This window comes from Pituophis catenifer, unplaced genomic scaffold (genome assembly GCF_029215685.1).
Source record: "Pituophis catenifer annectens isolate HBS135680 unplaced genomic scaffold, rPitCat1.0.hap2 SCAF_2, whole genome shotgun sequence".
NCBI lineage: Eukaryota > Metazoa > Chordata > Lepidosauria > Squamata > Colubridae > Pituophis > Pituophis catenifer.
Window position 1 is genome coordinate 234679421 of NW_027256882.1, and position 25470 is coordinate 234704890.

The 25470-nt window shown below is 37.6% G+C and overlaps 1 protein-coding gene across 1 annotated transcript; it reads right to left on the reverse strand.

Moving 5' to 3' along the window:
- Window positions 1-3957: 3957 nt before the first annotated feature.
- On the reverse strand, window positions 3958-23767 carry HSD17B3 (hydroxysteroid 17-beta dehydrogenase 3). Its single transcript, XM_070935640.1, has 11 exons — window positions 23617-23767; window positions 21931-21977; window positions 20060-20135; window positions 18458-18565; window positions 16306-16373; window positions 14833-14868; window positions 12105-12139; window positions 11107-11188; window positions 8378-8443; window positions 8115-8264; window positions 3958-4079 (listed from the first exon to the last, which is right to left on the reverse strand). Exons 1-11 carry the CDS (start codon window positions 23765-23767, stop codon window positions 3984-3986), a joined length of 915 nt encoding a protein of 304 aa, XP_070791741.1. The 3' UTR covers window positions 3958-3983.
- Window positions 23768-25470: the final 1703 nt, after the last annotated feature.

Genomic DNA, 25470 nt, shown 5'->3' on the forward strand with positions numbered 1-25470 from the left:
AGTGATCCAAATGTTGAACCAAAACAAGGGGAAATTTCGCTTATTTGCTTAGCCATGGAAATCACTGAATAATTATCAGATAGTAACCTGGAGGTGGGATGGAGATAAGGTAGGAACTAGATGTGGTTATAGGCTGGAAAGCCAAGAGTGAAATCCTTAGTTATTAATTAACTAATGGACTTGGAATATCTTCCAAAACAGAAGTGGCATCTTTTCCTGGTTTAAACTGAACTTTGAGGGGCATCCCAGTAGCTGCACTATAAAAATTAAACTGTAGAATCAGATTAAAAAGTATGCTTGATTGGGTTTACATTTAATTGGATTATACTTCAGTATTTAATAAATTCTCCCTCTTTCAACATTTTTAAAATATCACAATGTGGTAATAATGTTTGGAAACCTTGGAGATGCCCATGGAAGGTCTACAGAAATGAAGAATATATTATGATTACGGTTGTGACAATTTTGTATTAAGAGCCAGTCTTTGGACCTATTAAATCCAGGAGCAGTACATCTCTGAGAATAGAAAAATAGGTTTGCAAGATTACATCTTTCAGGCAACACGGCAAAAGAGAACAATGGCAGCTCTTTAGTTCAACGTATCTGGAGGGCAACCGGTTAAAGAAGATTAAAATAAAATAACCATGGCATTATTTTCATATGATGATAAAACTTTCTGGTTCTACATTCCTTTTTACTAACAAGGTCAAGTGATACGAAGATTTTAGGCGAATGTCAGAAAAGATCAAACTGCATTTTTTCATTATTTTGTTATTTGTTATCATATTTGGCAAGGAACCTCCGCCAAATGTATCCAATTTTCATGTGAAATGGTAGACTGCCTGTCTTGTTAGTCCTGCTGTTACTTTTAAGAAGGATATTTCAAAAAATACATGCATTTTTCCACCATCAAGGACCAAACTCTTGTGCAAGTAATGTCATGACAGCATAATAAGGTAGCCACAGGAAACAGTGATATGTACATTTGTCTGTATTATGTATGAATATATATAACAAGACAGACACAGACTTCAGAGGATAATTAGTACTGCAGAAAAAACAATTACTACTAACCTGCCTTCCATTGAGGACTTGTATACTACACAAGTCAAAAAGAGGGCTGTGAAAATATTTATAGACCACTCACATCCTGGACATAAACTGTTTCAACTCCTACCCTCAAAACGATGCCATAGAGCACTGCACACCAGAACAACTAGACACAAAAACAGTTTTTCCCTGAATGCCTCACTCTGCTAAACAAATAATTCCATCAACACTGTCAAACTATTTACTAAGTGTGCACTACTATTAATCTTCTCATCGTTCCTATCACCCATGTCCTCCCACTTATGACTGTATGACTGTAACCTTGTTGCTTGTATCCTTATGATTTATATTCACTGTTTCCTAATATGATTTGATTGCTTATTTGTACCCTATGACTATCATTAAGTGTTGTGCCTTATGATTCTTGACGAATGTATCTTTTCTTCTTATGTACACTGAGAGCATATGCACCAAGACAAATTCCTTGTGTGTCCAATCACACTTGGCCAATAAAGAATTCTATTCTATTCTATTCTATTCTATTCTATTCTATTCTATTCTATTCTATTCTATTCTATTCTATTCTATTCTATATACAATAAAAAGAAGAGGTCCATCCATACTGTTATTGTTGTTGTCATTGTCATCATCATCGCCAGCATCATTATTATCATCCTCCCACTGTAATTTTTTTAGTATTGATGGGTTTGCTGCTGTGATTGCTGTAAAAACTCAGGCTTATTTAGGGCAGCAATCTTCAAGTCACGTTCTTCAGAAAAGCCTACCAACATGCTGAGATGAGTCCCTTGCAATAGTGGATTGAGACCTGAGCCTTTGAGTTATAGAACTCATATAAATTGTTATATATGTCCTTGTCTCTTTGCTTAAATACTTGCATGTCGAGTAGTATATGACAGATAGTGTAAATATTCTGAATGGACTGATGTCCCTATTAAGCCAGCCCAACCAGAAAGCTTCATAAGTGAAAATTATTCATGTTTAAAAACTCTAAAATGTAATTCATGGTTATACACTGAGCTCAATCAAAATTTTTCTGAGATAGAAAGTAAATTACTAGCACAGATGAGCTATAATGCAAAATAAATTCCTTATGCTGTTTTTCATAAGTATATAATAATCATGTGTAGAAAATATCAAGAGTACTGACTAAGCTCTCTGCATTTTCCCCATGTTCCTGGCTCAGCAAATAAACTGGTAATTCCCCTTATCCACAATACTTAAAGTATTGGACTAGAAGTGGGGAGACTCCAATTGAAATCTTCTCCAGCCATGAAGGTTGGCTTCCTTGGTAGTTTCTTGATTTGTTAAGTATTGGGTATTTGCTGTTAAACAGACTAGGGCACAACTGTTTATTGTCCATTGACTATGGAATTCTTTTGCATCACAGTATTAACTACAGTTTAATTAAAATTAAAGACATTACGAGTAGCTATCTCTTTTTTCCATTACTGAAAAGTAAGAGAGTTTTATTTACACTGAAACTCATATATGAGAACTAATGTTGTTCCCTAGTGTAGTCTGAATCAGCATTGACTTTCCCACCTGTTTTCATGATCTGGTTTTATCAAGTATGTACAAAGCTTGTAAATATCTTGCCAAGAAAGGATTTAGTTGCCTGAACATATCTTTTATCAAAGAACCCAATACAGAGTACTGATTTTGTGGCCCCAAATAAGTATTGACCATTTACTGAAAGATACTGGTTTCTTGATGTTTGCTCAGAGGAGTAGAAAGAGAAGAATGGAGGGGCCAGCTACATCTTTAAAGTAGCTACTTTGACCTTCATTATACCTAATACACTGTGTTTATGTAAACATTCCCTTACATCTTCACTTGTCAGGATTGCAATGACACACCAATTAATGAAAAAATGTGATAAGTGATTTAAGTGTGTTGGCAGTGTAAAAAAGAAATGAGAGAAACCTTGAACATTCCCAGTTCCTTAACAAGTTTTCCAATCCAATCAACCTAGTGAATTATAACCATATATTATCTGGTGAATATATTTTTTTATCAAGGTCTGTTTTTGGGTTGGTTCATTCTGAACTCTAGCAGCTGTCTTCAACTGTAGCTTGTTTGAATTACAGAAATTTCAACCAAGATACAACTGAAGACAACTGTATGTGTTCAAGAATGAATCAACTCAAAAATAGACATTGATAAAAATAAATACCTAATGCTAATTCTTTCTCAACAGGTATGGATATTATCAGTACATAGCTATTCTAATTATCACTCTGTGAGCTGGTTGTTTGGATTTCAGAAGAAAAATAAGAAAGATACAAAGCAAAAGAGAAAACAAGTGGCTTATAATCAGCATTTATTAAGCTATAGAAAATGTAGGTGGATCAAAAAATAGAAATAGATGGATGAGAGAGAGAGGGAGAGACAGGGAGAGAGAGAGAGAGAATTATATTTAAAAACATATCTTCATTTCTTCTAAAGTGATTCCCATCTATCATTTAAAAAGAAAAGTATTATCCTTTAGGTTAAATCACTTTATTTACATACAAACAAAATCAAATAATTGACTAAAATTATATGATAGTCAGCTTTGATTTGCAGATGGAATACATACTAAATAGTCATATCTCCATTTGCTCTTGTTCATATCTAACACACTGAAGTTTTTCCTAAAATAATTCTATACAATTATTTCCCGCTAAAGCCATTGTGAAAATAAAATCAAGTGTATAAATCATGGTTGGAAATAACAGTGCTTAAAAATATGCATCAGCAAATAATGGAAGCAATAAAATGGCTAAACAAACAGAAATGGGTACATGATTAAAAAAAAAAAAGATACTGAAGGGCTGTTTTCATGCATGTTTCAAAATCTTGCAACTAATCAAGCTGACTGCTGCTATAATTCATACCAGATCCTCAAGCAGGCTCACGAAGTGGATAAGATGTTATCTTTTGGAATGCTCCGTCATAAGGCATATCACAGTTTCTTGTACTTTGTTGTTCTGGAGCAACCAAAAAGGAATACACTGTACAAATCGTGCCTTTATCAAAAGAAGGAGAGAGAGAAACAAAATGAAGATTAATTAATTCCACATATGATGTCACACTTTTATAAATTAGAACAACACAAAATTTGGTGCACAATAGCAAGACTAAGCTAAAGGCATTTTGGGTGCAGAGGCAGAGGTTCAAATCTCCCATCACAGACATTGTCATGCATGGCACCCAAATGCAGCCATGTTACTCTGGTATATTTAACACCTTTCCCTGGCAGTGAAAATATCTTTAACAATACACTGGAAAGCTTGTGTTGTTGCTGCACATTTATGATTCAGCTCACCTCTCAGCAAGCTTCTAACAGTTGTCTTTCTGGTATGTTCTAAGTACAATAGATATTCAAATAATATTGTGCCATCCAGATGTTTTTGATTCCCTTTGCCATAACATCCAAGCAGCACATCAACAATTATGCTGGTTATGTATGGAAGGTATCAAGAAACAGTTTTGTCTATCAGTAATAGATCCAAGATCTTTCTTTAACCAAAAATGCCAGGAATTGTCCGGTTACAAAGAACCTGAAATTTTCTACATGTAAAGCATGTGATGTAAACTAGAGATCCTTCATCATTATAGTGTTATAAACATTCAGATGCAAATCCATAATCAATGTGGATTCGGTGAGGCACCAAAAAGATCTAAAGTTTTCTTCATTATGGCATAATACAAAATCTATTATCTAAAGTATTCTCAATGTACAACCCCAAGCCTTTGCACCATACATGGCTCTCAGCTATTTTACAGTCAATTTAATTTTCAGATTAAAAAGAAACAGATATAAGAGGCAAGAGTTAATTTTAAGTCTGTGATAGGATTCTTCACAAATCTCAAAAATTCAATGTGGTATTTGCATGGCCATATAAAATTGTATAATATATGGGCAGGCAACTAGTCTTTCTAAGAAGACTAGTTTTGGAGTGTGAATTACTGAAGCTAAAATTAAGATTAGAGCATCAGTGTCTCATATACTGCAAGGTAAAACTCAGAAGAACTTTTTGCAGTTTTTCAGACTAACAATTTTTTAATTAAAAGGCATGAGTTTTCATGACTTACAACCTGTTTCAACAGATGTGATCGTAATCAACTTAAGCCTTTTAATAAAATGCATTAGTTGGGGAAAAAATGCTATCAGATTCCTAATTTTTGGCTACCATAGACTAACACAGCAGAAACTGCTGTCAGAATAGTGTTTCTCAACCATGTCATCTTGAAGAGTTGAAAGCCACAGTGAGCTGTGGACTTCAACTCCAAGAATTCCCCAACCAGTCTTGAAGACCACACATCTTCAAGTTGACATGGTTGAGAAACATTGTGTTAGAGCAGCAGTTCTCAACCTGGGGGTCGCGACCCTTTGGGGGTCGAACGGCCATTTCACAGGGGTTGCCAAAGCCCTCTCTCGCCCCCCCCACACCTTCACTCACCCTCACCCTCTGCCTCTGTTGAATTGCCCGGTCGCTGTTCGCTTACCCCGCCCACTCCCAATCTATTGCTGCCTCCGGAGTCCCAGCTGATGGCTAGAGGGAAAAAAACTTTAAATTCTTGCCGCGGGGCTTCAAAGAGCTAGCTGCAAAGAGGTAAATTCCTGGAGCAAAATTTTTTCCCCCTAGCTATGCTGAAAAGCGAAATTTAAAGTAAAGAAGGGTCTTTGCTGCAACGTGACAAAATGAGGCAGAGAGATTTCTTTTTCTTTTTCCTCACCAAAAAAGGTAGGTGCAAAACTGCAAACAATGGGAAATTTAGGGCAAAAGAGGAGGTTCAAGATTTTAAAACACAAAAGAAAAAAAGCTCTATTTAACTAGGGAATTGTAATAATTGAGATACTATTAATTGTATATTGTGTTGAAAGCAGAAATGGTTAAGTTGTGGTTTGGAGGAATATATGGGGGAAATTATTTGGTTTATTGTTATTGGTAAATATAATTAATTGATTTGTAAGAAATTGGATTGCATGGAAATAATTGGAATATTCATGTTCATATTGATTAATATACAAAAAAGATAGTTATATAACTAATTGATTTATATTAAAATGTTGAATTTGTATTAAACAACTTTAATATTACATAATGACATAATTAACCAATGTGAGGATGGATATAAAAATAGATGACAATGCGACGGGGTATAATATAGAATAGAAGGGAAAAATTGAATTTGATTAAGATTAGAGATGAGGATGAAGGGTAATATTGTTTTTTTAAAAAAAATGGATGAGGAATAAATATGGCAAAAAGGAAATATAGAAATTGTAAATTTAATTGAAATGACTAAACACTGTGTTGGAAGAAATATCCTTCTGGGTTCTGCTCCAAGTGGGGAAAAAGACACTGGAAACATGGAGACTGCTTGGAAAGATGGTTTAATGGTGGACAGGATCACATGGCTTGAGTTCCTGAACAGAAAAGGGGCAGATAGAGTAAATCCTCAGGATTTTATGCTTTCTCTGGCTTTGCATTTCTTGGGGCCCCGAAAGAGTATCCTGATTGGTTGTCAGACTCCCAGGGGGTGGGGGTCTTAACTAGCCTTGCTGGCTGATGGTCACATGTGCTTCCCAGGTCACATGCTTCCCAGGTCACGTTTGGTGAGTTTCGGTTGCTAGATGGGGCCCATTGTGTTAGTTTCTGTTGCTATTGTGTTGCAAATGTCCTTTGACAAAGGATTGACTTTCTGCCTCTGGCCCATTAACAAAGGGTGGGGGGCAGGAAGGTGGGAACTGCTTTGTCTGTAAAATATGCTTCTCCATTTCTCATCCAGGGAAATATAATATTCTGCCTTTTTAATATTTCCCAAAATATTTCATTCTTCTAGGAAAGGGGTGGGTGCTAACCTCCTACAACTGTTTAAATTTGTGAACTGGCCAAATACCCTGTTCAAAGAAAATACGTTGTATGTTTGTATGTGTGTTTCTAATTATTGCTATTTATTCCTATTTGTTCTCTTTTATTCTTTAAAGTTTAACAATTCATTCTTTATCTTAATATCTTTATATTTGTTTGGGGTTGGCTTTCTTCCCTTTCATCTTTTTTATTGTACAGCAATCTTTCTCCTCAAACCTACCACCTCTGTCTTTTCTTTCCTTCTTACTTTCTCTTCCCCCCTCATCTTCTTCTCCCTACTTCTTCTTTCTGTCTCCTTCTCCTCCTCTCTTCCTCCCTCTCTTATCCTCACTCCTACTCTAATTTCCCTTCCGTTCCTTCATCCCTCTCTATTGCTGTATCCTTTTATGCATATGGACTACTCAGAGGGCTGAAAAAGTTATTTTTGACTGGTCCTCGCACTTTTGACCAGTCCTCGAACTTACGACTATCCTCACAATTTACGTTTTTGCCCTATCTTGTCACCATGGTGAAGAGAAGCAGTTGTGAAATGAGTGACACGGTTGTTAAGAATGGTATAATGGGCATAAATGATGACCAGTCATAACTGCGAAGACCGGTCAAAAGTGCGAGAACCTGTCAAAAATCACTTTTTTCAGCCCTCTGGGTAGTCCTTTTGTGCACATAGACTACTCAGAGGGCTGAAAAAGTTATTTTTGACTGGTCCTCGCACTTTTGACCAGTCCTCGAATTTAGACTGTCCTCACATTTTACGTTTTTTGCCCTATCTTATACCATGTTGAAGAGAAGCAGTTGTGAAATGAGTGACATGGTTGTTAAGAATGCTGCGCAGGCATAAATGTGAGGATGGTCATAAGTGTGAGGACCAGTCAAAAGTCCGAGGACCTGTCAGAAATGACTTTTTCAGCCCTCTGAGTAGTCCCTATACACATAGCCATGGCCATCCAGTCACATGACCAGCTAGCCACGCCACCCAGTCACATGACCTCCAAGCCACGCCCACAAAATAAGCCACGCCCACAGAACCGGTAGTAAAAAAATTTAGAACCCACCCCTGGTTGGGGGTCACCACAACATGAGGAACTGTATTAAAGGGTCGCGGCATTAAGAAGGTTGAGAACCACTGTGTTAGAGGAAAGCACTCTATTTTTGCAACCTAACTCAAATTCATAACTGGATTACCAAGATTTCATGGGCTAAACATCCAAATGTTTCATCACCAAATGTAACATATCTCAGTGACTCTCGTGCAAATTCTTCTGCTGTTTTGGTGATCAGATTGGGTTGCTTATGCATGATCATTGGAGTAGAAACAGCAAAGGGAGTCACTGCCTGAAATAAGGAGAAAAATAACAGTCACTGTTTCACATTCAACCTCCAACATGCAATCTATTCAGTTGATTTGATGCTTATTGCAAAAAGCAAAAAAAAGAAATGTAAATTACCTGTATCACAATTCCTTTTGACTTATATTCCATTTGAAGTGCTTTGGAAAATGTATATACAAAAGCCTAGGTAGAATTACAGAGAAATCAAGGGACAGTTTTAAAGATTGTAGATTGTACATGTTTGTCAAATTATTTGGTTAGATCTAAAACCTGATTTCATTCAAGGTCCTTTTTCAAAATCTTTCCATTTTTCCCCTTCCTATCACTACACAGTGCCATTGCTGAATAGTTCTTTCCTACTGAGAATATAGAAAGTTGCACCCACATTCAATTCAGTTAATTCAGGTATAAAAGATCCCTTGAGACATTCGCAAAATATATGTTAATTTGGAAAACAGGATTATCTAGGAATCCCAATCACAAGAGAGCTGCATATATTCTCTCCAGTGGTGGGTTCCTCCCGGTTCGGTCCGGTTCGGCCGAGCCGGTAGCGGTGACGATATGACGTCACCCAACCGGTTCTCCCCCCCGCCCTCCCACCCCCCATCCCCCCACGTTATTCTTACCTTTTATTTGGTCCCACCCCCAATCTATTGCTGCCTCCTGAGTCCCAGCTGATGACTAGAGGGAAAAAAACTGTTTAAACTCTTGCCGCGGGGCTTCAAAGGGCCATCTTACAGCTGATCAGTGTTAAAAGCAAACAAATGAGTCGGATCGTAAGTGCGAGGACCTCTGACCAGCTAGCCACGCCCACCTAGTCACATGACCTCCAAGCCACACCCACAAAATAAGCCACGCCCACAGAACTGATAGTAAAAAAAGTTAGAACCCACCCCTGAGTCTCTCCCTCTAGTGAACTGTGAGTTAGAAATAGAAATAGAATAACAGAGTTGGAAAGGATCTTGGAGGTCTTCTAGTCCAACTCCCTGCCCAGGCAGGAAACCCTACACCACTTCAGACAAATGGTTATCCAACATCTTTTTAAAAATTTCCAGTGTTGGAGCATTCACAACTTCTGCAGACAAGTTGTTCCACTTATTAATTGTTCTAACTGTCAGGAAATTTCTCCTCAGTTCTAAGTTGCTTCTCTCCTTGATTAGTTTCCACCCATTGCTTCTTGTTCTACCCTCAGGTGCTTTGAAGAGTAGTTTGACTCCCTCTTCTTTATGGCAACCCCTGAGATATTGGAACACTGCTATCATGTCTCCCCTAGTCCTTCTTTTCATTAAACTAGACATACCCAGTTCCTGCAACCGTTCTTCATATGTTTTAGCCTCCAGTCCCCTAATCATCTTTGTTGCTCTTCTCTGCACTCTTTCTAGAGTCTCAACATCTTTCTTACATCGTAGTGACCAAAACTGAATGCAATATTCCAAGTGTGGCCTTACCAAGGCATTATAAAATGTTATTAACACTTCACGTGATCTTGATTCTATCCCTCTGTTTATGCAGCCCAGAACTATGTTGGCTTTTTTGGCAACTGCTGCACACTGCTGGCTCATATCTAAATGGTTGTCCACTAGGACTCTAAGTTCCCTCTCACAGTTACTACTGTTAAGCAAGGTACTATATACACGTACTGTGCATTTTGTTTTTCTTCCCTAAATATAGAACTTTACTTTTTTCACTGTTGAATTTCATTTTGTTAGATAGTGCCCAATGTTCAAGTTTGTCAAGATCCTTCTGTATCTTGAGCCTATCTTCTGGAGTGTTGGCTATTCTTGCCAGCTTGGTGTATTCTGCAAATTTGATGAGTTCCTCATCTATCCCCTCGTCCAAGTCATTGATGAAGATGTTGGAGAGAACTGGGCCTAAAACAGAGCCCTGGGGTACTCCGCTGCATACTTCCCTCCATGTAGATGCAGTTCCATTGAGGATTACATGTTGAGTGCAGTTGGCCAGCCAGTTACGAATCCATCTGGTGGTGATGCTGTCTAACCTACATTTTTCTACTTTACCTAGTAGTAGGTTATGGTCTACTTTATCAAATGCTTTATTGAAGTCCAAGTAAATTATATCGACAGCATTCCTCTGGTCCACTAATTTTGTCACTTTGTCAAAGAATGCAATAAGATTAGTCTGGCATGATCTGTTTTTGACAAACCCATGTTGGCTTTTGGTTATTACTTTGTTTGCTTCTAGGTGTTCGGTGATTCGTTGCTTGATTATTTTTCTAAGTAACATGTTCAGGTATTCCAAATAAATATTTGAAAAAAGAATAATAATTTAAGAACTGGAAAGATAAACAAGCTTGCTATCATAATAATGGGGAAGAAAGATTAAATGGCTCAAAATAAAACTGACACAGTTTACCCACTTCTCCCCCTCCTGTTTTGGACAAATTATATTAGTTTTCTGGTAACTTTTTTTTTTAAAGTAATTTGGGATTAAAACAAAAATACTTTAGACAAAGTTTCTGCCTTTTTTTTAAATTTTGCTTAATGTTTGCTAGCAATCTAATAAGTAAATGTGTACATGGGCTGATGGGACATTGTCCTATGTTCCTATTTCATCAGTTCATGAGAGAAAAAAAACCCATTTTTTCTTTGGTTTTCCAGTTTTTCTAACAGCAGGGCTCTGAATAACCTTTGCAGGGTTCATCACAGTCTTGTAATGGGAGTATGTCTGATTTTAGCTTTTAGAAAAGAACATTAGGAACATTGCACAGCTGTTCAGATCTTCCTTTAGGGAAGCCTAACCCCACAATGACAAGATATTTTTTTTTAGTCTCATAAAACCGATAACAATAGATAAAATCTGAAATACAAAAAAAATTCAAACCATACCTTAGATGCAGAATATATTGTATATAAAGGACAAGGAAAGGTGCCAATGGCTGATGAAAGGTTAAGAATTAGACCTTTTTTTCTGAAATTTAAAATGAAAATAACTTTTAGGTATCTTGCATGCACTAAACTAATATGCTTACTCAGGTTTCATAGACGCCAATACTTACCTAAGCTCAATTTTCTTAGATCACTAAAGATTTATGGCATTTCATTGAGCTACAAGTATTTACACTCATATAAGACAAAGACTTGGGATGCAGTGGCTCAATGGCTAAGACACTGAGCTTGTCGATTGAAAGGTTGGCAGTTCAGTGGTTCGAATCCCTAGTGCCGCATAATGGGATGAGCTCCCATTACTTGTCCCAGCTTCTGCCAACCTAGCAGTTTGAAAGCACGTAAAAAATGCAAGTAGAAAAATAGGTACCACTTTTGGTGGGAAGGTAACGTGCGCCTTTGGCGTTTAATCATGTTGGCCACATGACCACGGAGATGTCTTCAGACAGCGCTGGCTCTTCGGCTTTGAAACAGAGATGAGCACTGCCCCCTGGAGTCGGAAATAACTAGCACATATGTGCGAGGGGAACCTTTACCTTTTAAGACAAGGACTGCAAGATCTCTGTGTTTCCTTTGATGTATGGAGAAATCCACAATAAAAAACCCCTGTCATAATGTATATCTTTCAAGGCCAACCTGCAAACTGCTAAAATAACATTAACAAATGGATTCAAATACCTGGTGAATTTGTAGTTCGTTGCAGTTACTTAATTTATGGGCAAAAGAGAATTGCCATGGAACATTCTTTCTATGATACGGGATGGGCTGCCTAAGTTGACCCTGTGATATGATCTAATATCTGGTTTGAAACTATGCAGTACTCTGGAAAAAGGTGTAATTTATGTCAACCCAAATCAGCCCAAGGTTCATCAAAATCAAAAAGCTTCCCTGAAGAAAAGAATAAATAAATAAATAAATTATAATGTGGAAAATTGCTTTACCTTGCCACCATTTGTTTCAAAACAATTCGCGTCATCTAAAAAAAAAAAAGGATAATTAAAATTACACCTCATAGCTTGTTTGAGAAAATTCAGCAAAGATTGGCAATATAGTCATTGCAATGCCCTAAACATACAGATGTGCCAAATTAAATATTGACTCTGTGTGCATGTGCGTGTGTGTGTGTGTGTTTTTACCAGGAAGTAATCTGTTTTTTTACCCTCTGCGCATGCGCAGAAGGCTTTGTGCACCTGCAGAGGGTCCAAAATCACACACATGCAGCACACACACTTCCGAACCAGTAGGGAAGTTAAGTCGATTTCACCCCTGCTTCACCGCCTGAAAACATTCATAGAATTGTTGAGTTAGAAGGTCCCATGAAGGACGTAAATGCCAGCTGAATGCCAAATGCCCAAAATGCAACCACATGGCTGGACTATGCACAGCAGTCATAACTTCGAGGAAAGGAAATAAGTAGCCTTTTCTAAATTCATTGTAACTTTGACCAGTCATTAAATAGCTGATCGTAAGTTGAGGACTACTTGTATTCTCATCATTTCAAATGTGCCTTCTGTCTTAAAAAAATATGGATTCAAGTAGCAAGAAAACCCTCTTACATCTTGTTAAAGTAAATAAATGAGAACTGATAGTCAAAGTTTTCCATGAACAGTTACAGGTAAGGCTTTTGTTATGCAGCTATTGTCTGCTTATAACATTCAGATTTTCCTCCATATTTTTCTTACTAGAAATAAAAATCAGTTAAGTCAAAAAAACAGACTTGCCAATGTGGGAAGGTCCAGTTCCCTATCTCTGTTGAGGCCGCACTGAATGGTATTTTTGACAATTTGTCCAATTTAAAATCAGGGCCTATTAAGAAATGCATACAGCAACCAAAATATTTTGCATCTTTTGTTGGTTTGTTTTTGTTGGTTTGAATCAACAAAAGTGTTTGAACAAATATCAAAGCAGCAGCTGTTAGATTATGTTCAGGGGGAAAAAAACATTTGATACCACTTAAAGATGTTTGAGATAAGTTGTAAACACAAAGCTTAAGCAGCTTTTCCTGATAGCTCAGAAGGAAATGTGGTAGCAAAGGCTTTAGTATCATATTAGTAGATAAAACTGCAATGAACTTATATCAGTTCAAGATATACTGTTGTCCCAGATTGTTAAGAAAGAAATCCTAGTTTTGCCAGGGCAAGAGTCAAGAACTAAATGCTAAACCCACTTTGTTTTAAAAAGAACATTGTGTTGTGGTCTGCCAGCAGCCTGCAGAGCTGGCAGCAGAGTCGGACAGTGAGGAGGCTGGGGAGGAACATGGGTCAGTCCTGGAGTCTGGGGAAGGCTCGGACCAGGGCTTTGCGTCTGAGGCAGAGAAAAGGCCATCTGGGAGGTACGTGCTGCCTCCAGAGTCAGACCTCAGCGAGGCAGAGGAACAGGCAGAGTTCCCAATGTGTGCATGCACAGAGCTGCCAGAAGACAAGAACAGTTAAAACAAAAGGGATGACTTGGGAGTAGAGCTTGGAGATGATTGGCCCCTCCCATAAGACTTAAAAGAGGAGCAAAGGCCATGGGCCTTTGCAGAAAACAACATTAATTCTGTGCAGTTTAAAGTCTGTTTGATTCCAGATTCTATTTGGCTTTGCCAATTAGGTCTTTGGCAGCATGTCAAGGAAGATAAAGGTGGGTGATTATCAGCCTTATCCCGAAGGACTCTTTACAACTATTTGGGACTCATCTGTGAATGAACAGAATTCACAGCTGTTGCAATAAAAGAGGTTTTTGAGACTATTTGCATGTTTTACTGACTTAGGAAGCCTAGGTCAGAACACATTGTGAGAAATTGTGTCACTGTAGGTCTCTATAATTTCCTACATTGCCTATATCCGTGATGGCAAACCTATGGCATGCGTGCCCAAAGTGGCACATGAAGCCATGTCCCCGGTACGCGCAGCCTTGCCTGTTTGTCTTCTGGGTTTCTGGCATGTATGCGTGCGCGACGATCAGCTGTCCTTTGCGCACATGGCAGTGCCAAAAACTGGCCTGCGCATGCTCTCCAGCGAGCTGATTGACTGGTGTGCATGAGTGCCAGAACCTGGAAGTTTGGCTTTTCCGGAGTGTGATTCCTTCGTGCACACGGCAGTGCTGAAAACTGGCCTGCACATGCATGCTGGCCAGCTGATCATCGGGCGTGCATACACACTAGAACCTGGAAGTTTGGCTTTTCCAGAGAGTGGCCCCGACGTTTCCACTCAACCTTTTCAGCATTCAGTGCCGAAAAGGTTCGCCATCACTGGCCTATAGCTAAATGATAAGCAAAGACACTAATATACCTGTTTTCACATATTTACCACTAAAATTCTTTTGATTGTATGATATGATGGGAAAGTAAAACTGATATGTCCAGCTTTAGAAATTTTGTTTTGCTATCAGAAATTTTGTTTAGCTAGCCTAGGTGGGTACCCATTCTGATGTCATGTTTCAACATCCAAAGAGGAACGGAACCAGCATAAAGGCAAAGTGGAGGAACAGAAAACTCTTGGGTGCAAATGATACAATAGAAGGAGAAGAATTGTGTAAGTATCATCCTTAGTCTGTGGGATGACAAAGAATTGCAACCCAGAAAGCCAGACATTATCAATGTCTGTGTTTCTTTGCATTCAGTTCAAATGTTATACCTTACTTTTTGGCAAACAAACATAAAGAGCTGTCCTGGTCTGTAATACATACCTTAGTGATAGACATGATGTTGCAATTAATGAGGTCCTGTTGAAAATAATAAATGGGTTACGTGGCAGTTGTGCTGATTTGAAAAGAACAATATGCTCAGAAAATTCAGTTTGACCTCAGTTTCTAGAATGAGATGTTTAAAAATCTGTTCCCACCAGGGCTGCATGAGCCTTCCTATTTCATGAGGATTAATTTGCTTATATAAGATAAGCCAAACATTACTCAGCATGATGGTTTGTATGTAGCACAAGTCAATCTTCCCCAATTTAACATTTTTCCTTTCTATAAAATTGGTATTTTGCTGCAGAAATAAACATCTTGACTGCCTACAATCCAAAACAACCATTTTGTGATATTCCATTACATTTCCTCAAACATCCAATTTTGTCCAGAAATGCATATTTGATTCTAGTCAAAATGTCAGACAAGAACAACCAGACCAGGGGTGAAATCCAGCAGGTTCTGGAGAGCCGGTAGCGGAAATTTTGAGCAGTTTGGAAAACCAGTAGCAGAAATTTTGAGTAGGTCAGAGAACTGGCAAATACCACCTCTCACTGAACCCAGGAGTGGGGAAGGAATGGGGATTTTGCAGTATCCTTCCCCTGGAGTGGGGTGGGAATGGAGATTTTTCAGTATCCTTCCCCAGGAGTGAGGAGGGAATGGGGATTTTGCAGTATCCTTCCCCTGGAGTGGGGTGGGAATGGAGATTTTGCAGTCTCCTTCCCCTGCTATGCCCACCAAGCAACACCACGCCCACCAAGCCATGGCCACAGAACCGGTAATAAAAAAATTTGGATTTCACCACTGAACCAGACCCACATATGTACAGTTCAAAATAACTACTTTATTGTGCTCTGCCTATAATACAGGAATCTCCCCAGACTAGAAGTCTTCTCTTGAGAACAAATAGGTAAGGCTCCAAGGAAATTAGTAGGAGTCAGTCCTAGCCCTTTGGCATTTGTATAGTGAATCCAGGCTTACTCTATGCTTGAACTCTCCTCCCTGCCAGGTCGAGTGCTTCCTGACACAAAACTTCATAAAAAAATAATTCAAATGTGAATCAAGAGTCAATCAAATTTAGAAAACTTGATTATTGGCTACCTGTTTACTTCAACAAAACTTAGTCCCGTATTCTAGAGAATATGGGAAATGATCAGGATTTTAGAGAATATGGGAGATGATCACAATAGAAATATACAAGAGCTATTACCTGAAACATTCTTTAAGCCCTGATAAACAAGGTAATATTTGGGAAGAGGCTCAACCTTGAATGCTAGAGTATAAGAAGGAGGGGTAGTAAAGCACAGTTGAGTTTATAATGGTCTGTGTTATAGCTCAACTCAATAAAGTATAATTTTATGGTCCCTGTGGAGTTTGTTTCTCTGGTCTGTTCTACGTAGCGTGGCTGATAGTACATTTTGTGTGGAAAAAACCAAATACACGATCTTATTACTATTATAGAAGAATCCTTACCTCATCTTTGTCTGGAATATTAAGAAAATGGCACGGAAAGCGATTAGGTAGCATTCCAACATTGTTAACTAATAAAAAAAGGGTGGAAAAAGCAAATTAGAATCATGAAGTACAATTGAACCATTAGGGCCTCTGGATCCCATGCAGCCCAAGGGCCCACTCTTTTGGTCTCCAGAGCCTCCCGCCTCCTAAATTGTATTGGCATTTTAAAAAGGCAAAGCTCTATTTTTCTCTGCTGAAAAAGAAAAAAAAAGAGACCAAGCCATTTATGCCCTTGCCTTTTTTGATGAAATAACCAGCTCCCTATAATAGGTTCCCAACCCTGACTGAAGTTGCTTTTTTCTGAAGATAGAGAATACACTGAATCCATTCAGATAAACATGATTCTTGAGTGTTGTTTCCTAATAACACTAATGTCAGATCAACCACGTCGATCTGATGATGACAATTTAACAGTATGTAAATTTAAAGAGTACAAGAAGAGAAACTATCACACACAATGTTTTGCTGAGTAATGGCTGATGCTTTTCAGCCATGATTCAGGCTGAGCTATAGTACCAAGCAGCATTGGTAGCAAGGGTGAAATCCAACAAGTTCTGGAGAACCGGTAGCAGAAATTTTGAGTAGTTTGGAGAACTGGCAAATACCACCTCTGGCTGGCCCCAGAGTGGGGTGGGAATGGAGATTTTGCAATATCCTTCCCCCAGGAGTGTGGAGGGAATGGGGATTTTGCAGTATCCTTCCCCTGCCACACCTACCAAGCCACGCCCACCAAGCCACACCATGCCACACCTTGTTCAAAATTGGTCTAGCTGGCAGGGCAAAAGGCACAAGAAATGATGTCATGAGGGAATGCAGACACAACAGAACAAGAAGTCCAGAGCTTGACCTATTAGCCAGAAGTAGCCGCTGCATAGAAAATGCACACACTCAGAGGTGGTATTCAGCAGGTTCTGACCAGTTCTGGAGAACCGGTAGCGGAAATTTTGAGTAGTTTGGAGAACCGGTAAATACCATCTCTGACTGGCCCTGCCCCCAACTATTCTCTGCCTCCCGAGTTCCAGCTGATCAAGAGGAAATGGAGATTTTGCAGTATTCTTCCCCTGGAGTCTGGTGGGAATGGAGATTTTGCAGTATCCTTCCCCTGCCACACCCACCAAGCCACGCTCACCAAGCCACACCACGCCCACCAAACCATGCCCACAGAACCGGTAGTAAAAAAATTTGGATTTCACCACTGATTGGTAGCATATATCAACAACTTTTGGAGGGCTCTGGATGTGGGTGATACAGTCCTTCTGGTTCTTCTGGATCTCTCAGTAGCTTTTGATACTATTGACCTTGTTGAATTAGCTCCAGGAACTGGGAGTGGAGAACACTATTCAGCAGTGATTCTCCTCCTTTCTCTGTGGTCAGTAGCAATCAATGCTAGTGGGGGAGGAGAGGTCCAATCCTGAGCCCCTATTATGTGGGGTATTTAATGACACAAGTCTCTCTTTCTTTCTTTCTATCTAATTTATAAGAAGCAACTGGTAGAGGTCATTCATCAACATGGGATTTGGTATCAGTAAGCTGATGTGTGGATGATACCCAATTATATATTTCTACCCATGCTAGGCAAGTGATGCTCATCAGATGCTGAGGAGGTTGTAAGGCAGAGGTCTTCAAACTTGGCAGCTTTAAGACATGTGGACTTCAACTCCCAGAATTCTGGGAGTTGAAGTCCACAAGTCTTAAAGCTGCCAAGTTTGAAGACCTCTCTTGTAAGGCCTTGAATAGGAAGAAGCTGGCTGTGAGTCAATCTTAGCAAGGTGTAGTGCTTGTGGGATTTTGGTCCTTCAGAGTCAGAAGAACGGAGATTTCTGACTCTGGACAGGTAACACTCTCCTGTATAGGGAAAAGGTAAAAAGGGCAATTGACAAAAAATTTGTTTTGTTTTTATTAGTATCTCCAACCAAAGTAGTGGTTAAAAATTAAATTCTTATACACTTGTCACTGGTTGCTTTTATTGATGGATGACTTTTAAAAAACCTTACCAGAGTTTTAATGTTTTTTTAAAAATAGTTACATTTAACTAATTCATAAAAAGAAACATCTCTTTGAACCAGTTTAATTTCTGGTAACTTCATTTTTCTATTCTTGGTTAACTTACCCAAAATCCCAATTTCTAATCCTTGAAGATTTTCTTCAATGTTTTCATATATGTCATTTTCTGTGAAGTCAGCTTGTATGATTTTCACAGTTCTCTGAGTCGTTTGTTCTGCATGAACGAGAAGGAGGGGTTTTTATATTAATTTATTTCCCCCCTATAGTTGTATTAAGTTTAAATAGATTAAATCTATGAGCACACGAAAACAGGGACCTTACCTGGAATGTTACATCCATTTAAATATATTTGGAGCCAGTTTGCTATTTATGAGAATGGCAGAAAGACTGGAAAACAGTTACTATACGACTTAATATCAGATATTCAATTAATTCATATCCAGTGCTGGAAGTCACACAATGAATAAGAAGCAGCTTCCAAAATTTATTGTAACTTTTATTAAAATCTTATTTTAGGCTCAAGGTCGACTCAGCCTTCCATCCTTTCTAAGGTGGGTAAAATGAGGACCCGGTTTGTGGGGGCAATAAGCTGACTTTGTATAAAATATACAAAAGTATGAAGGCTATTGCTTAACGCATTGTAAGCCGCCCTGAGTCTCTGGAGAAGGGCGGCATATAAAAATAAATAAATAAATAATTTTTTTTTTAGGAAAAACTACACAAATTTTGTTTATCTTAGAGATTAACAGATGAATTAGCATACAAGCTTTAGTATTAATAAATGTTGGTCAAATTCTTAGTAAGCAAGACACAAAGTGATCATATATTATGCCATGAATAAATCAATTTTTGTCATCCAGCAGTTTATGGTGTTTTGGTATTAGATTCAGTAGCATTTTCTTGAGAAAGATATAGTGAATCATAGGACAAGATTACCTCTACTGCTGTTGCAAGGTTTCTTTAATTGATGATGTTAGTTCAATAAAAATAGCTTTAGAACAATATAATGCATTATTTTGATCTATTGATCACAATGACATTTGAAACATAATACATGTAGTTCTCGCTTTCTGACCATTTGTTCAGTCAGTGACTGAAATTACAATGGAGCTGAAAAAGATGATTTGTGACCTGGCCTCAAAGTTGCAGCTGTCACAATGTCCCTGCAGTCACTGGATCACAATTCTGGCAATTGGCACACATTTACGATGGTCACATTACCCCCACAGTCATATGATCACCATTTGCTTCCATCAAGCAAATGCTTCCATCAAGCAAAGTCAATAAGGAAGCCGGCAGGAAGTTGCAAATTATGGTCAAGTGATGTTGCACTTAACCCACAGTGTTAATGAACTGCTAGTCCCAACTCCGGACTGAATGTGAGGATAATATTGTACAGGAAGCCATGTTGGTTCATTTAAAAACTAAAATAAAATTCCACAATTGCACTTTATTTGAACTTAACAGAATTAAGTCTTGCATCTCTCTATCCAGGCATTATTCTACTGGTAGAACTTAAAGCTTTCTGCATGCAAAGAAACCAGTGTTCTTTCTCTCTATTCTCTATCTCTAAATGTAACTTTCAGTCTGATTAGACTTGAAGGCTTTCTCATTGTTTACTTCATTCTAATAAAGAATTCTTCTGCTGTGAGGCTACAATGTGAACATGAGACATAATGGGCAAAATTCCTTCTTTTTAGAAACTTACCAATTTCCAAGGCTACCTTCTCCAAGTTTTTGAATGACCGACTTATGAGAACCACATTTAACCCATGCTTGGCAAACTGAAAGACAAAGTTTTGCAATATTTAAAATTTTATGCTGAATTAATGGAGCATCTCCTAAATGCTCCTAAAAAGCATACTTAAATGCTGTAAAGCCAATCCCACCATTTAGAAGAATTGAGCAATCCCACCATTTAGAAGAATTGGTTGTGGGTGTATCTTCACATACTTACTGTGTAAAATTTAATACATTCTCTCTATATGAGTTCATGGAGAAAATCAATGTGGTTTCTAGAAGTCAAAAGTATTTTTGCACATCAACAATTCATCAATCTTTGTATGACTGTGTTACAAAAATGATCTCAAAATTCTCTTCTCTGTAAACTAGAATATCCAAGGTTATATATATTATAGGGTGACTACTCAAAATACTTTTTCTTTCCTGGTTTAAAAATATGGCATCATAAAACTTAGTGTTAGATTTACGAAAGAAGCATATTGAGTTTTCACTGGTTTGTTGTTTGGTGTGATCCATCACACATAGGTCCCAACTTATGAGTCCCTAGGGCGGCATAGAAATGCGACTAATAAATAAATAAACTTCCTTCAGATGGAATAGCAATATTCTGTGTAAACAGGTGGCTTTCATCCAGTGGTGGGATTCAAATAATTTAACAACTGGTTCTCTGCCCTAATGATTTCTTCCAACAACCAGTTCACCAAACTGCTCAGAAAGTTAACAACCGATTCTCCCGAAGTGGTGCGAACTGGCGGAATCCCATCACTGCTTTCATCTCATCCCCTGGAATTTGATGCCATGGAAACATCTGATGATACTATCAATTTATTGACAAAGAACTCAGTTCACTTCCTGGATTTGAAGCCATGCTTAGTAATGTCCACAGAAATCTTTATCATGCAGAACACAGTCTGTTTGTATCAAATTGTTCCGAACCGAGATAATTATTGTAGGCAATGGTTTATCCCTGTATTAAAGTAAATTATTTTTTAAAGTATCTTTTGTATGCCTGTTCTTATGCAAGAGGGGACATGATGACTCAGCGATTAAAGACATTGAGCTTGAACTCAGGTTCAAGACCAGGCATTGCGCAACAGGGTGAGCTCCCATTCCAGCAGTTCAAAAGCATGCAAATGTGAGTAGATTAATAGGTACCACTTCGGTGAGAAGGCAACAGCATTCTATGCACCTTTGGCATATATTCATGCTGGCCACATGACCATGGAAATTGTCTTCAGACAATGCTGGCCAAGAAATGGAGGTGAGCACTGTGCCCTAAACTCAAACATGATTCGACAGAGATACCTTTATCTTTTACTCTTATGTAAATGGATGGAAAAGAAATTAGTCTTTATAAAATAATCCAATGCAAATGGACATTTAGATTAATTCTCATGGTTGGGGCAGGGTCAGTTTATGTTGTCCTTCAGCAGTGTGGTTGAACGGCAAATCTTCCACTCTGCTACCATCCTGCCAGTGAACTGTAGCCTCCCTTGTTCCCAGATATCAATTAAATCCGAAGAAAAGGGGAACTTATTTTTTCTACCACTCAGTTGGATGCATGGATATGTAGAGTGGTAGACAGATTGGTGGAATGATATATAACCACAAATACCATTTTGGCTACCCCTTTGTAACTATAACATTGACATTCCAGCAATAAAGTAAAAAATAAAAAACCTGACACCTCTTTGGCAAGGAAAAAAAAAATCTTTCAAGAAGTTGGAAGATGAATTTTGGCACAGTATTAATGATAAACTATTTACAAAGCATATAAGAATGTATTCTAAACTATCTGAGCCCAAAATATTTGGTCATGAAGTACATGTTTACTACCTCCAAGGAGTAGGCTCTTCCAATTCCATCTCCTGCTCCAGTGACCACTAAAAGAAAAAGAATATAATCTTTAAATATCTTATTCCCTTTATACATCTTAATATATATTTCTCTCTCACTTTCATCTTCAGAAGTAAGACAGCTAGGGGCCTAGCAAATGCATTTGACCTAATTTATATTAGAACAGAGTTTTTATTACATTAGTTTTGAAACAGCATGGAAAGCAGCAAATGGGGAATTTGGTGATTTGGTTTTATAATATGCTTGTCTAAAATCTCTTTAAATTGCAGCCAAGGCTATACCTGCTGGAAAGTGGAAAAATGAAATTAAAGTTACTCAAAAGATCGTACTTTAAAAGAGTTTGAAATTAAAGGCAGACATTGTCTTAAAAGTAGTAAAAGTCTGAATACCAAAAGTCAGGAGAAAGTAAATTATTACTTAATTTTCTGGATCCTGTTTTAGAAAGATATGGACTCAGTAAAAATTCATTGAAAATTCTTCACCTGGATATAATAACATATCTAAGCTAGAAGCTATACAATACTATAGAAATTCAGTGCATAATTGAGAAAATATTGTTTATAGAAAATATGGGAATAAGATATCCAATCATAAATCTAAAAGAAAAAAATCTGTCCTTTTTCACTGAAAAATAAATATTGATGAATTCGAGGGGATTTTATATAGACATAGCAAATAACATCTTTACAAATGCTCTAATTTTTCTTAATTCCTGAACATCAGAACATCATGCTTTCAATAAGACTTGATCCTAGGAGAGGGCACTTAGGACTGCAAATTAATTTTGCAGTGCTTATACTGCTTATATTTGTTTCCTTCCAAGAGTCTACTTTGCAGTGATGTTGTAGCAAAGTTTCATACAAAAATACCCCTGTGTAAAATTGTAAGAGATTAGGAAAAAGAAAACCTGGGGCAGTTCAGCAATCATAAGCCTAGTATGGTTGTGATACAAGCCTACCAAGTTCTAATAAGATAAGCTGTTTGTTTGTTTTTCTGCTGAAGATACTTGCAGATTCTAATGAGAAATTAAAAAATAACAACAGCCAGTGGTTCTTAATCTTTTATGTCTTCTCATCCAATCCTTCTCCCTCTACCAAAGAATATAAATCCCACCAAGAATCTCTTCCCAAGAATGGCAATTACCGTACATGTTTACAGGTGATCTAAAACACTTATCATTAATGGTTAAAATTCCAGTCTTATTCTGTGATTCATCCCACCATTAAAGAACTACAGCCCAGAAAAGAGAAAAATTATTTGCATCTAAAAAATGAGGACAGAATCATTCTGGAATAAAAATATACACACACATACGCACAAAATAGCAATTGCATTCTTGAAAAGCAGAACATTTAGTATTAAAAATATTATGAAATTGCATAACACAAACAAATAGCCAGTTGGATTCCAAGCCATTACTTGCTCGTTTTAAACATTTTCCAAAGAAAGGGAAATCATTTGCTATGTGCTGCAGTAAAAAAAGAAAATGAAAGGAACCCTGTAGCAATGCATTAGAACAATGAAACAAGTTCCTATCTCTCTCCCGAATTCTCCAGGCTTTCAGAGATAAGCCTTATGGAAAACGGACTTTCTAGCACTGAGCTAGAAATATCTAATATTTTTCCCCTCCACATTGGCATATAAGAATAGCAAAGGTGCCTTTACCTGCCCATTCTCCCATTGAACGAAAATAAGATGGAGGCAAAATATTCCATATGTAAGGAAGAAAATACTTCAAAAACCAAATGCACTTTAGCAGGAAAATGGAACAACAGATGCCTCCAAGGAGAGCAAGCAGTGGCTGGAATTCATCCATGAGAAACTGATAAAAGGAGAGAGTCGACAAGTGCTGAAACAATCCTCGCTTTCGTCCAACCTACAACTACTTTGAAAGCTGGGCTGGCAGAAGAGAAATAAATATACCCAATCATAACTTCTGAAGTCATTTGAATCTTGTTCCATGGATTACACTCAGAATAATAACAAAATGATGTCTTTGTCCTGATATTTAACAGTATAGCAGAAAAGCAAACCAAAACATGAGTTTCAGAGCCAAGTTGATACTTTTCTTTTTTTCTAAAAATAACACAATGTTTGGGCTTCTTGAGATGAGCTCACTCCTAATACATGGAAGCTGTCATGATGTCACCATCATCTGATGGTGATGATCTTGTTTCTCAATTTGTTACTGAGGGTCACTGTTAACTCCTTGTTTATAAATTCACTAACCCAATAGAATAGAATAGAACAGAACAGAACAGAACAAAGTAGAGTAGAGTAGAATAGGAATAGGAATAGGAATAGGAATAGGAATAGGAATAGAATAGAATAGAATAGAATAGAATAGAATAGAATAGAATAGAATAGAATAGAACAGAACAGAACAGAACAGAACAGAGTAGAGTAGAGTAGAGTAGAGTAGAGTAGAGTAGAGTAGAGTAGAGTAGGAATAGAATAGAATAGAATAGAATAGAATAGAATAGAATAGAATAGAATAGAATAGAATAGAATAGAATAGAATTCTTTATTGGCCAAGCGTGACACAAGGAATTTGTCTTAATATTTTTATATATAATCATTGAATTTGCTGTTGTTTCTGGCAGCATTATTTAGTGGATTCACAATCTTCTATTCAAGAATAAATCCCATTAAATACATTAGGTAGCAAATACAGAATAGGATTGCAACCTATATGTCACCTTTCCTTCAAATGGAAAGGTAAGTAGCATTACTATTACTACTAATATTACTACAACTACCACTATGGATGACCAGCCAGAAGGACAGATTTCAGAAGGAGCACAGTAAAGAATATGAATTTGTTTACTGCTATTTCTGAATGTGTACAGAGAAGCGCATGAGTGTTTGAACATGTGTTGGTACTAGTCAGTGAGTTTGAGGTAAATCACTCCTTCCTAATCAAATCTTGAATCTTGAACCCAATCAAGATCTTCTAAAGTCCATGCAGATTTTCCAGAGCCACAGTGACTTCAAAAATTAGCTCAGCTCTCAAACAGCATAGACTTGGAAATCCAAAGCTTTTTCCTCATCAGCATGGAATTATTATAAGGAGTTCCCAGAATGGAAAATGAGCATCAATTTTGATCAGAAAAATAATGTTCTGTTGCCTTGCCAGAGCTTGACTTACTGGTAACTTGTTTTCAATTTATTAAAAACCACAACCCCATACACAATGTGGAAAATCTGATCATGAATTTTTCCAAATAATTCTTATCAGGTCTTTTCCCAAAACTGGACAAATTTTAAATATGTGGATTTCATTTCCAACATTTCTCAGCAATTGCCAGGCTGACTGGAATAGAAGAACATACATCTAGAAGTTGCCAAGATTGGAGAACATTGTGCTAGGCTAGTGTTTCTTACACTTTTCTATCTCAGGACTCCTTCCCACTTTTAAAAATAAGGACCCCAAGAAAGCTTTTGTTCGTATGGGTTATATTTGTCTATACTTTTTAGTATTACACATTCAAATTGGTGCATTGGCTGCCACTACCACTT

Coding starts and splice junctions, on each gene's coding strand:
- HSD17B3 (XM_070935640.1), bottom strand. CDS start 23,767: ATGGATGAATTCCAGCCACTGCTTGCTCTCCTTGGAGGCATCTGTTGT. Junction 16,374..18,457: donor ATTAGAAATTGGGATTTTGG/GTAAGTTAACCA, acceptor TTTTTTTATTAG/TTAACAATGTTGGAATGCTA. Junction 8,265..8,377: donor CAAAAGGAATTGTGATACAG/GTAATTTACATT, acceptor TCCTTATTTCAG/GCAGTGACTCCCTTTGCTGT.